This window comes from Taeniopygia guttata, chromosome 7 (genome assembly GCF_048771995.1).
Source record: "Taeniopygia guttata chromosome 7, bTaeGut7.mat, whole genome shotgun sequence".
NCBI lineage: Eukaryota > Metazoa > Chordata > Aves > Passeriformes > Estrildidae > Taeniopygia > Taeniopygia guttata.
In genome coordinates, this window is record NC_133032.1 from 22782032 (window position 1) to 22794915 (window position 12884).

Consider the following 12884-nt stretch of genomic DNA (forward strand, 5'->3'; position numbering starts at 1 on the left):
ATATAGCTTAGGTAGCTTCAGATAAACCACTCGTCTCTTTCCACTTGAATACACTTAAGTGGAACAAGACATGCAATTATTAGATGCAGACATTGCTTGATGAGCCACTTTTATTAACTTAAAAGGATAGAGCTAACATCTTTACAAATGTGTAGTGATCCAGAGATGGTAGAGTATACAACTGTGAGGTTTTTTTTCCTTAAAAAAAAAGCCCAACAGAAAAAACTAACTTGGAAATTTAAAATCATTATCAATGGTGAAAATGCTACTTGTTCAGTTTTAGTAATCCTGTAATTAAAAGCCACAGTTACAGAAACTGTTTTTAAAATAGCAAAAGCACATGAATTTTCAGCTTTCTTAAGGAATTGAGTTTTAACCTTACAAAGAAAGGTTGAAAGCATTTTTGAATTGAGAGTCCCTCTTTTGAAAAGCCTTAAAGCTTAGTGGTAGATTGTGCAGTTGAATACTAGTACCAACAACTTGCTTTGTGTTCTGTATTTATTTACATCTGAGTAGTGCCTTAGTACAACTGTTAATGCAAACAGTTGATCTCCATCCTTTCATTAACTACTATTTCTGAAATTTATTAGGTAAAATATCAATGGCTTGCTGACATGATTTGACATAACTGTACTAGGGTAGAATTGCTGCATAAGCTTAAATCTGGAGGTAAGTCAGGTTTTATAGATTTTACCCAAACCAATCCTTGAGTATCATGGTTATCAACTGCATCTAATAACATTAAGCAGTAACAGTAAATTTATTCAAGTACAGTCCACTAATCAAGTAAATATACCTTTGATATTCCAAAACAAACCTTTATTTTTCTGACATGACAGAATATACCCCAGACTTTGAGGGACCATATAGTACAATCATTCTGTACTGGACCAATTGAAAGCACCTTCATTAAGCTCTGCAGTTGGATAGGTCTGTGCAAGATAACACTATTGACCGAATTTTCTCTCTTTCTCCAATCTTTTCCCCCTATGCCACTTGCAGAGGATCTCTGTCTTTCTCAGCCACAATGATGTTGATTTTGTTCTGTAGGTGGATGGCGAGTGCGTCACGCAGCTCTGACAGGAATCCTCGCTCAGTGTTACTGTGCTCACACAGAATAACACTTATCCCATTGGCAACTGCATCCAGCACATCATGGTGGGACATCTCTCCTGCCGTTTTGAGAAAGAAAAGTCATAGAGATCATGAATGGTACAGTTCAGGTAACTAGGTCTCTGCAATGTATGGAGCATCTCAGCTAAAAGCTGTGGTGATGTAATGGAATGTAGGCCATAAGCAGAAATGCAACACCACCTGCTCAGTAGGAACATGGAACATTCCTGGCCCAGGGTCCTTTGAAAGGCTCAGCTGATATCCCTGTATGCAGCTGAGTCAAACCACAGAAATGCCTTGCCATCTTTGAGTGGTTGTAAATTCTACCAATTTGGGCAGAAAATAAAAATGCTCAGAGTGATCTGGAAGAGGATGGGGGAAAGCAGTTGGGAAGCCTGAGGGTCACCTCTGCAGGGGTTGCAAAGGGGCAGCAATTCCTACAAGCATGCAAGGCAGCCTTCACATTGCTGAGCCACAGGGAATTGCTGTCCCACTGCTGGAAGAGAGAATGGACTAAGTGTCCCTTTGGCTAGACACACCATAGAGTTTCTTTGGAAGGCTCTGTCGACACTACATTATATTCTCTTTTGCATTAGGGAATTCTGTAGGGAATAGAGGAAATACATGTTGCCAAAGGAGAAACACACTTAAAGCTGCAACTCACTGTCATCAGCACTGATTTTGTGTTGAAATAAATGCGTAAAGTAATGTTTTAATTCAAGTATCTTTCACTGTGCCACACTGCCATTTGATCCATGTTATCTCTAATGTTAGTTTGTCATTCCAATAACTAACTAATTTTTTCTCAATTATAAATAACAGGTAATTCTTTGCAGTCAAATCTTTCAACAGTCAAGCCTCTTATTTTTTGTTGGGTTTGTTTGTTTTTTTCTCTAATGACTATTTTTATAAAAATAATGAAACAGCAGTCTGTTACCTGTGAGATAGAGGTCAGCTTCTGTTCCCTTCAGGACACTGCTCCCAGAACCAGCACACAGAGCAACTTTCTTCAGTGGTGATTCTGCAGGATACAATGTGCCACAGTTAAGCTCCTTCCCCTCTGTTGAACCTTCATGTGTGTATTGCTAGTAATTGTTTCAGTTAACTACTACCTTGATTTTAGAGTCAGTTAACTACTACCTTTGATTTTGGAGGAGGAGACAACATCTGTCAGTTTGAAAGAGTCATGGGCCTATAACACCTCTGACAATACAGCAAAATCCTCTACGATAGGTAGATTTTTTTTCAAGGGACAGGAAACTTTGCAGAAAACTCCAGCACAGAGGCTGGCTGCTGGCAACCTTTCTCCTAGTGAGGTCTTAGTTAGGTTTCTGAACTCTTTAATAGGCAGGCCACTACTCTTTCCAGGACTCTTGTGTTCCACCACCAATAGCTTCCCAACTAATAATGCCACTAAGGCAGCACTTTGCCTCTGAGATATACTGGTTCCTAACTTTCAGCTCTCAGAATGCCAGTCTTAATGCAAGCTGAAAGCTGCTCGATGCCAATAAAAATTGTCCACTTGCTGTGATTGCTAATTCCAAGCTATTACATATATGACAGTGACGTATATTTTTTAGTGCAATTGTCAGTCTAATAAGATTTCTGTCTCTCAACAAATTTACTAGCACAAATTCTACCAGCTGTGCTCCTTGGACATTAGGATAGGTAGCTGGGATTAAGAGGATGTTTACTCCACATCTTACTAATGACTCCACTGTTTGAGTTAGTTCACCTTCTTTATCTTATCTTTCATCAAAACACAGTTCTGTGTTCATGATACCATAAAGGGTCTTACTCTTACAGTGCTCTGAATTTTAACATTCAGTCACAAAAGGGAACATACAATGAAACAGTACACCTTTGTGCCTGATATCCTGGGCAGGAAAATAAAAAATCTAGTCATTATATAAATTACAAAATATTATATCTTTCCTTCAATTTGTTCTGTCTTTTCTTTACCACGTCAGCCAGCGTACTATAGATTCTGATTAAAATACAGATGAGACTTTTCACATGAATGTAAATTCTAAGATGCTGTTTCTTAACAGTGCTTCCTAGTTCTTGGAGGTAAACCTGGTAAGGGCAGCAGTGTTTCCCAGTGCTGTTCACACACTCATGCTCCCTGTGTTCCTGCAGTGCCAGTCCTAGCAGGCATTCTGGCTCGCAGGCCCATTTACCGAGTGTCCTGCCCGCTCCCACAGCTACGCGGACGTGGGGGAGCTGCAGGTGGCCTTTGACACGCTCGATTATGTCTGACAAGGAGACTGGCTCGCTCAGGGTGCACAGGCGTCCCATTCCAGTATGGGGAAGAAGAGGCTGAAAAAAATTTAAATTACTGTGAGAAAGTTGACTCCAGATCCTTGCGTCGCTTTTCACACTTTAACAAGATGAGTATATTTGGTTTGCAGGAGCAACACTGAACTTTACAAAAAAGTATTTATGTGATGTTCTCAAATGTAACATATCAACTACACCAGCTATTGGAACTGATTTAAGAATTAGTACAGACCACATAGATAGTTTCATTGCTTTGGAAAATGTGTGTGGCTTCAAATTCCCGTATGCCAGTATTTTGGAGCACTGGAAAGCTGTGATGCCACTGACTACTGCATTCAGCTCACACAAGTAATACATTCACAGGAAGTAATTTTGTGATTTTGTTACCTTCTGTAGTAAGAGAATCTCGGTCTTGTGATAAAGAAGGCTGTTCTGGGACAATAATGCCACCACCTCCAGCAGTGCTTTCTGAGAGCAGTTGAGACTGACTCGTGTTTGCTCCTCACCTTCAACCCTGAGGAAAGATATGCCTGGTGCTTGTTAAGAAGCTAGATAAAATTTTGGCATTGTAATTACTATATTACAGCATTATAATTATTAGTTTGGGGATTATTATTATTTTATCCCAGTGGCTGTTCTAACTCTGAGAAAGGAAAAAAGGCAGCATTGTAATAGCCTAGACTTGTCTTGGAAGAAACAAATATGAGAATTTAACTCAACTGTCCTCATGCTAAACTTGAGTTGCTATTACCATTTAGCATGAATAGGGACGACTATTCCTTAAGATTGTTGTTCAGTTGCTGAAAAACACAGCAGCAATGCACAGAGGAACAAAATTATTAGAACAGTAAAATACAATTACAGCAACTTATTGTTTCAAATAACAGGAAGAATGCATCATTAGAGAGTGGAGCAGATACCTGGCTGGGAGAGTAGTGAGACAAGAGATCTCTGGGATGTCTTTGATTTTGGACAGCACTGCATCCAGATGCTCAGCATCTGCACAGAATTCTACCCGGTGAGTGCCCTCAGCTGGAGAGCTTGGTGCAGGTGACGGATGCAGTGGGACAGAAGTACAGGTGCCTGAGAAAACAGTACAAGATTGCTGGTTTATAAAGCAGGGTAAGTATCCTAACACTGATTTGGCACATATCTTAAAGAGATGCAGCACAAAGGTACAAATTTTGTACTCAAATCCTTTTTTCCTGACCAGAACTGAGGCTTTTCATTCTCCTGTCTCCATTAGGCACAGTCTGTTTTAAGTCTAAAGAAGCTGATGGATATGTATTATTTGCCAGTCTCAATGCCATCAATTTTATCCTAAGGATTGTACAAAACCAGAAGGAGTTCCTAGTTTGTATAACAGACCGGAAAAGATGCAGCTATTGTAATCCGTGAGCCACAATGCAGGATAAAAATCTAAAATAACTTCACATAGTTTAAATGCTTTGCAAACATTGAGATCTCATACTTTAAAGGTGGTGATTTAAAGTCAGTGGTATCAGAATTGCAACTACAGTGGACAATATATATGCTCCACCAGTTCCAGACACATCCAATAGTAGAGTCATGTATCCAAAACTATTATGTTGTTATCTGGTATATACCACCAAGAAAAATGTCCTAAGTTGTATTTAAGGTTACAGTACCATAAAAATATTAGGAAAAATAAAAACAATCCTCGAATCACACCTGTAAAAGCTAGAAGGCAAATGATGAAAGATCCCACTTAAAATAGCATACATCTTTAATAATTTTAACTTGTTTGTTCTTAACAGAATCTCACCGAGTCCCTTTGTTAGCCAGTTATTAACTCCGTGAGGTATGGCATCGTACGCCGTATGTGGAGAATAAATCCCGATTCTGTTCTCCAAGGCTCGGACCACCAGCCGTTCCTTCCAGGTTTTCCACGTTATTCGCTTGAGTGGTGCGAATATAGGAGGGTGGTAAGAAAGAACGAGGTCTGCTTTCCTCTGCACTGCCTCTTCCATCACCTCCTCAGTGAGGTCGTTAGTGAGAAAAAGGGTGTTCACAGTGTGGGGAGGACTTGGTTCCACCAGCAATCCCACATTGTCCCAGCTTTCAGCCAGAGCGGGGGATGCGAAGTCATTCAGTGCAGAAACGAGCTCCCGGAGGTTCATGAGGGCGCGTACGGGCGGGCGGCCCAAGGCACGGACGCGGTGGAGAGGCGGGCGGAGCAGCAGCGGCACAGACAGCGGCATGCGGGACCTGTGCGGGGCAAACAGGCCGCCGTGAGCCCTGGGAACCCACCGAGCAAACAGCAGCCACGGCCGCCCGGGTTGTGGACGCTGCGCCCGCCCACCCCCGCCACCACCCGGTACCGAGCCCCTCCCCGCCCTGGAGCTCCAGCACACACCGCCCCGCACACACCGCCCCGCAGGCCAGCACCAAACGCGCGGAGCTCAAGCTCCACCCCTCTTCCCGCGGCACGGCCGACCCGCAGAGCCGCACCGGCGCTCCCTCCTCGGCGGCCTCGGGGCGCGGCCGGGCCGGCAGCGCGCTCACCTCCCGCCGGGGCAGCGCTGCGGGGCGGGACCTGCGCTCGGCCCCGCCGCTTCCGCCGCGCTCAGCGCGGCTGGGGCGGCCCCTCGGTAGCGCCGGGAGAGGGCCGAGGCCCGCGGGAGAGCAGCCGCTTCTCCCCGGCGGGGGCTGGGTCCGCATCAGCCCCGGCAGGCTCAGGCGGTCTCCGAGCGCGGCGGGCGGCGGTGCCGCCGGTGGAGGAGCCCAGCTGTTCTGTGCGGCATTTCGGTGGCGGTACCGGGGCAGGGAGGGAGCGGTAGCTCCGGCTGCCGTGCGTGACGGGGAGCGGGGACAGGTGGGTTGAGGTGGGGACACGGGGCCGGGGCTTCACCGGCGAGGGCGGGTTATAGAGGACCTATTGCCGCGTAAATATATATCTCTCGGCTTCTATATAGCCGCGCTTTTATTGCCGGCATTCTAAACACTTTAATTGAAAGTATTACAAAGATTTAAAAAGCCTGATCCTGTGTTTGCCTGCAGGTACCTGTCTGTTTCAAGCACTCACAGCTGTCATCAGTTGGCCCCAAATCACACGTCTCTTAGGTAGTGGCATGTGGCTTTTACCTATGATTTTCTGCCATCTGCTGTTCTGCTACCTGCCACAATACTTGCAAAAACTGATTGCTTAGTATGAATTTTCATCCTAGGAACGAGTGTTTTTACCCTCTTCCCCGTTCTCTAAGTGGTCTTTTTCTAGTAGTTTTTCATTCTTTCTATGCTGTGTAGTTGCTTAATGCAAAAATTTAGCCACAGAGTCACTGGAATGGCACTCCAGAACTGTGTGGTGTAAAAGCATGTAATCAACAAATATTTTAGAATCAAAACCAAATGGGGGTTGGCAGGAAAAAAACCCAACAAAGTTCTTATGTTTACAGGAAATTGCTGTATAGAAGGCTACCTCAGATTTTGATAAGCAGGCATGGTAAGAATAAAAGCACATTTTATATGTTTTCTGAAATGGTCAACTCTTGGAAAGTGAATAGCTTCTCTCTTTCTCAAAGGATTACACGTTTTACTCTGATGCTGTGAGTAATTTGTCATGAAAAGTTCAGGGTTTTCATTTCAAACTTATAAAAAGATACTATGAAAAGGAAAATAGATTGATTTACATCAGTCTGAAACGTCATAATGCTTTCACTTTAGAGAGCCCAGATTTTAATGCTACTTTGGCATGTATTTGATAATCTAGTTTGGTTTCTTTTGCCACAGAAGCATTAGTCTAGTTGCAAGAACATACATGCTTCAGCATATGTAAACCTCTGCACTCAGAGGCTTTTAAAAAGTTAGCAATTTGAGAAATAGAAATAAAACTATATATGTCTTAGACTGATCATACACCTTCTATAGGATCTTCATGGACATTGTGGACAGCTATCTCCTTTACTTGTATACTTTTGGAGCAGTATGCCGGTATCAATGTGATGCTAATTTTTATTAGTTTTGCTGTACAGTTATCCCCACAGTAATTGTTTTTGCATAGTTTAGCACTTTCCATATAAGCACTGTAATATTTATGTCCTGTAGAGATAAATTTGCTTACGTCTCTGGGTAAGCTGATTTTAAATTTTATGAAGGTAACTTACTTTTCTTAAGAACTTATAAGTTAAATTTTGAGATTTACTTATCTGTGAAGGCACATTATACATGCTGCCATTCAGAACTAGCCTTATTAATCAAAAGGCTGCAGGCATCAGTTGCTCCTCTAGTTGTAAAGCAGTGAGGTGTGTGCACCATCCAAAATAGATACAAACTTGATTCTTCACCTTTACTTTCAAGTGACTGAGTAGGCCCTGTTGGCAAATGAATAATGTATTTCTGGAGTGGAGCATGCAACAGGTACTGCATTACCATGGCAAACTTGATTTGTCCTGAAACTAAATGAAACTGAGTGCTTTCTGGTGATTTCACTGGAAATGTGGATTGGTTGTGACAGTAACCTTGCTTATAGCCAAATGTTGAAACAGTGAAACTTGCAGTTTGCACTGCGAACTGCAATGCAATGCAAACTTGCTTACGTTCTTGATGGGACTGGAAAATAAAACAGTGTCTGTTAGTATTTTATTGCTGATTTATTTACTGTTTTCTGCCTTTTGCTCAGGCTGTCACTCTGCATACGGATGTGGGAGATATTAAAATTGAACTGTTCTGTGAGCGTACTCCAAAGACTTGTGAAGTAAGTCACACACCAGGAGTAGGATTGCCTAGTGGTGAAAAAGCAGTAGCAATAGTGAAGCCTGTGGAGGAGGTGAAGTAGCTTTTGCAATTTCACCTTTTCATGTAATGGAACGCCAACATTTTAAGCTGGAGCAGTGTCTGTTCCACTCATGGAACTTGTGCACTCTGTCATACTGCCTGGAGTTTCATGCCTGTTTCTCTTGATAAGGTTTCATTAAGGGGTGCTTCTTTTGAAGTTCCAGCATCTCCCAAAGTGTCCTTTGCCTTTAAGGCGAAATACAGCACCCAGCCTAGGATTCCCAAATTTCCGTGGGTTTACTCATATCCGCACAGACTTGATTTTAGTTGAAAGAGTGAGACTCACAGTTTGTCAGGCACCCCAGTTTGGAATTTTTGCAATAAATTGAAATTGAAATAAAATTCATTTATTTTAATGAAAAAGCTGAGGCATTAAGTTATTGATTACAAAATTACATGTGCCAAATAAATTGTTGAATGGGAATGATATTTGAGAGAATGTCTTAGGCTTCTTGTTTGTTCCTCAAGTCAGACAGCCTTGCACTGAAAGCTTTGTATTCTTTGTGTGTGACACTATCAAAGGAGTTTATTAGCTATGATTAGTTTATGACTACTCTGCAGCAAAAGTCTGGAATTCACATGGTCAGAAAGCAAGGCAGAGGTAAAAGCATTGGTCTTGCCAATGCTGTCATTTTAGTAAGATAATACTATTTTTCGGTTGTTAATATGGTTTGTTTGATTTTTGTAGAACTTCCTGGCTCTTTGTGCTAGTAACTACTACAATGGATGCGTATTTCACCGAAATATAAAGGGCTTCATGGTTCAGACAGGGGATCCATTAGGTAAATTCTTCTGTCTGGGTCTTTCTATTGAAAAAATGTACATAAAAATAAAATGTAAGGAAATAAAAATGAATTATGGTTACTAAAACCAAAATGTAGGTAAAGTAAAAATATAAGAGTTATTGTATTGTTGATAAGAGTTTTTTTATGATGAGGGTTTTTTTTTTTGTGGAGGGCTTACAGAAGTGCAGGCATTACCCCAGTTTTAAGTAATTATGCATTCTACAAACTTGAGTTTTGGCAGCTATTTTCACTAAATATGATGGTTCTGTTGACTAAAGTAGAAGCAGGTGCTAATGTGCTTTGTGTGGTTTCTGCCTGAAAGGCTGCATCTAAAGCATTTGGGGAAAACGTCCCAGACGGTGTCAGCTGTCTGGGAGAAAAGCTGATTCAGTTGTGTCTGTTCATACTCATACTGAATATAATTTGAGGATATGTCAGTGTTTTGTTCTGCTACTTAATAAATTCCTTATATAGAGTTATGTCTTAGGGCAGTATCAAGAGCCTGCCTCAAACTAATTGCAGGCTGTCTGGACTCTTTGTTGTAAAATACTATAACAGAACATAATTTCAGGGTTTTTCAGTCTGAAAATCCGGTAATTTCTACTGTGGTGCTTCTTTGTCAGGCACTGGGAAAGGAGGTAATAGCATCTGGGGCAAGAAGTTTGAAGATGAATTCAGTGAATATCTAAAGGTATTTATGTGCTCTCAATATGCACTTACATTTTCATTTTAATTTTCTCTGCAATAATTTTCTTTTGGTTGGAGAACAATAGCTTATTATTAAAATAGGAACAGGCATTTCTGTGCTTGGCAAGTGAGATTTGAGAGTTTTCATCACAGAAAACAGAAGTAAAGAGAATTTCTGACAGTATTTTTCATGTACTGGGCAAAGAAGCAGTTTTTCACTGTAAGAGCCATTCTGAGGAGCTAATTACTGATTGTGCTAGAATATATTAGCAACCAAGATTTGTTCTTAATAATGGTATTGAGGAAGAGCTCTAAGTCATAGAGCACTTTGCCCAGGTTAGTTCTGGTTTCACAGATGTGTATTCATGCTGAGGTTTTTCCCCTTGTTCAGCACAGTGTCCGTGGGGTAGTTTCCATGGCTAACAATGGTCCCAACACGAATGGATCACAGTTCTTCATCACTTACGGCAAACAGCCTCACCTGGACATGAAGTACACGGTGTTTGGAAAGTGAGTGATTCAACTGCACGCCTCTGTCAGAGTGTGTGAGGGATCTGAGTATTTCAGGGCACGTGCAAATGCTTGAACTTCTTCTCAGAGTCTGTCATGGATGCTTAATAATCCCTTTCAAAGTACATTATTTGCCACATAAAATGTATTGGTTGTCTTATTTTGTATAATTTGCTTGCAAAGTCCTTGCCTTGTGATACTTGATTGTAAAGTGTTTTGACATACATCAACTGTGAAATATAAAGCATTATTAGAAGGCAATTTTCTTGTGTTTTTCTGGCAGAGTTATTGATGGCTTGGAGACCCTGGATGAGCTGGAGAAGCTGCCTGTGAATGAGAAAACCTATCGACCTCTTAATGATGTTCGCATTAAAGACATTACAATTCATGCCAACCCTTTTGCACTGTAGCCACAGAATGCTGCAACACATTCTGCAGAGAGCAGAGACTGGTCAGATAATTCCCAGATTATGGGGTTTAAAGAGCCATCAAAAAGGGTTACTTCAGCTGGATCGTATCTTTGCTTATTGAATGCAGAATTTTCAGGAGCTTTAACGTTGTTTGGGAGTTGTCACAGAGAAGTCTTCTGCTTCAGAAGCCAGGTTTTCCACAGTATCTTCCAGCATTTTGATTTTTAAGCATTGTTTTTTATACTTGTAAAATAAAAAAAAATTTAATTTTTTTCCTAATCTTTGGTTTTTGCATTATCTTTCTGAGTGATGTTATGTTAAAGCAATGTGCTTTGCTATAATTTCATGCTACCAATTATGTGAAACTTTCTCATGACGTGTCATCTTCCTTACTCACCTTTCTCAAAAGAGTAAAGTAAGAAGTGCAATTTTTCCCCTAGGTGAGAGCAGAGTCATAAACAGATGAAACCTTTCCCTCCCAGAAGATTAAAGAACATATTTAGAGCAGTGTTTGCTCTTGTGCTGCTGTGTTGGAATGATAACCTCTTAAGCCTTTCCAAAAGATAGATGGGAGTAATTTCTTCTGCTTCTGGCACAACACTATTGCTATGAAAGAGTAAGTATTTCTCTCCTTACATAGCTGTTGATTGAAACTAGGTAACATGGATTTATTGTAGCTTGTTTTTCATCCCTTTGTTGCACAAAGACTAGGGGGTAAACACAACAAAGAGCACTGTCAAAAAGGCTGCGGTCACATGGTGTTGAACAAATAAGAGCCATTTTGGGCTTCTTTCCCCAGTCCTCTTTCCACTCAGTGAGCATCCCTTAGCGAAGGGATATGCTTTGTAATCCTTAGGAGGGTCAAGGTCCAGCTGACTTGCAGTCATCTTCAAACCTTTATTTTCCATTTTGAGACTTGGCCTCTTAAAATAATGAGAACTCATTTGCAAGAGAAAGGCAAAGATATTGCCAGGTACAGAATACTGAGGTAATGAGAAGGCTTAAGCAATACCTGCTGGGGACAAAGTTTCTGTATTCTTCATGGCATGTTGTTTTAAGCTCCCAGCCCTTGTTCCAGGCTTAATATGTTTTAGTGTAATACTTCAGTGAAGTAAAGGATTTTATTCTTTTAGCTGTGCTTCTCTCTTCCTTAAAACCAGCAGCAGTAGCAAGTAAAGAGAAGTGTGCAATAGCACACTTGACTGACACTACTGCCATGCAGGAGGCAGGGCATACTGGAAAATTTCCTACTGTGCAAAGAACTGTAAATAATTAATAATTTAAAATTGCACTGAACAGAAAACAATTTCAGGTCTTTTTTTTCTTTTCCTTCACAAAAAATGTGAAATGTGGCAGCACTAAGTATTTTGCTCTCTGGAGGATGCACATTAAATGTAGGGTGTGGGGTGTTTTTTTGGTTTGTTTTTTTTTTTTTTTTTTGTTTGGTTGTTTTTTTCCCTTTAAATTTAATGTGAATTGAAAGGGGAGTGATCCTACTGAGACAAAACTGCAAACAAACTTTGCAAAATTGTATTCTGTCTGTTTTCCTGGGCTTGGATCTAAGCTGGAGAGCAGTGGGCTAGAAGAAAATAATGGTACATGATCCTTGAACAGTGACAAACTTGTAGATACGCTAAGCCGATTCCAGAGGACCACGAACCGTGTCCAGGGCAGTAGAGAGAGGGGACAGCCTCGCCACTGGGGTAAGCAGTGACCATTCCGCAATTCGGAGCTCCCGCCGCCCCCGCCCCTCAGGCCGCCCCCGCCCCTCAGGCCGCCCCCGCCCCTCAGGCCGCCATGTTCTGTGCTGCGCCTTCCCGGGCGGGCAGAAAATGGCCTCGGCCGCTGCGGCGGGGCCGGAGCCGTTCCCGGAGCCCCGGCTCGGGCCGGGCGCGGAGCCTTTCGTCGGGGCGGGGATGCGGGGTCCGGGGGATGCGGGGACCGATCCGGGGCCGGCCCCGCGTCCCCCTCGCTCCGCCCGCCCGGGGCCGGCAGCGGCCGCCGCCCTCCGGCCTGAGGCGCTGCAGTCGGCTTGGGGCTGAAAAGGCTGCGGGTGATTTAGTTCGCTTTTCCTCATGGGGCAGCCTAACTGGAGATGGGTTGAGTTTTATTGTCTCCCACAGAAAAACTTCATTGAAATCTTGAAAAGCCCCCTGGGCAATATTTGCCCTTGTCAAGCACACAAGCCTTTCTTCTTCCGAGGGTAATGCAGCACTGAGGCCTGAGTAGCTTGGCAGGAGTGTCCGAGCCACAGTATGTCTTTAAAATGCTTTTTTTAAAGAAGAGGGTTACAGCTTTAAGTTCC

General features: G+C 42.4%; 2 protein-coding genes across 9 annotated transcripts; one reads left to right on the plus strand and one right to left on the minus strand.

Moving 5' to 3' along the window:
• Window positions 1-96: 96 nt before the first annotated feature.
• Window positions 97-6075, minus strand: NIF3L1 (NGG1 interacting factor 3 like 1). 5 transcript variants are annotated; one of them, XM_030277744.4, is made up of 7 exons: window positions 5852-6075; window positions 5180-5622; window positions 4314-4476; window positions 3781-3907; window positions 3294-3432; window positions 2051-2134; window positions 97-1172 (listed from the first exon to the last, which is right to left on the minus strand). In XM_030277744.4, the coding sequence occupies exons 1-7, from the start codon at window positions 6073-6075 to the stop codon at window positions 988-990; spliced, it is 1365 nt and encodes a 454-aa protein (XP_030133604.4). In that variant the 3' UTR covers window positions 97-987. The 5 variants fall into 5 exon arrangements, with proteins under 5 accessions (XP_030133604.4, XP_072788497.1, XP_030133605.3 ...); XM_072932396.1 differs by having other exon boundaries at window positions 5771-6075; XM_030277745.4 differs by having other exon boundaries at window positions 5920-6052.
• Window positions 6011-10858, plus strand: PPIL3 (peptidylprolyl isomerase like 3). 4 transcript variants are annotated; one of them, XM_072932399.1, is made up of 8 exons: window positions 6047-6149; window positions 6415-6477; window positions 6810-6856; window positions 8033-8107; window positions 8876-8969; window positions 9596-9663; window positions 10051-10169; window positions 10453-10858. In XM_072932399.1, exons 3-8 carry the CDS (start codon window positions 6854-6856, stop codon window positions 10577-10579), a joined length of 486 nt encoding a protein of 161 aa, XP_072788500.1. In that variant the 5' UTR covers window positions 6047-6149; window positions 6415-6477; window positions 6810-6853; the 3' UTR covers window positions 10580-10858. The 4 variants fall into 4 exon arrangements, with proteins under 4 accessions (XP_030133614.1, XP_072788500.1, XP_012430436.1 ...); XM_072932398.1 differs by having other exon boundaries at window positions 6098-6229; XM_030277754.4 differs by lacking the exon at window positions 6415-6477 and having other exon boundaries at window positions 6011-6149.
• The last annotated feature ends 2026 nt before the right edge of the window (window positions 10859-12884 follow it).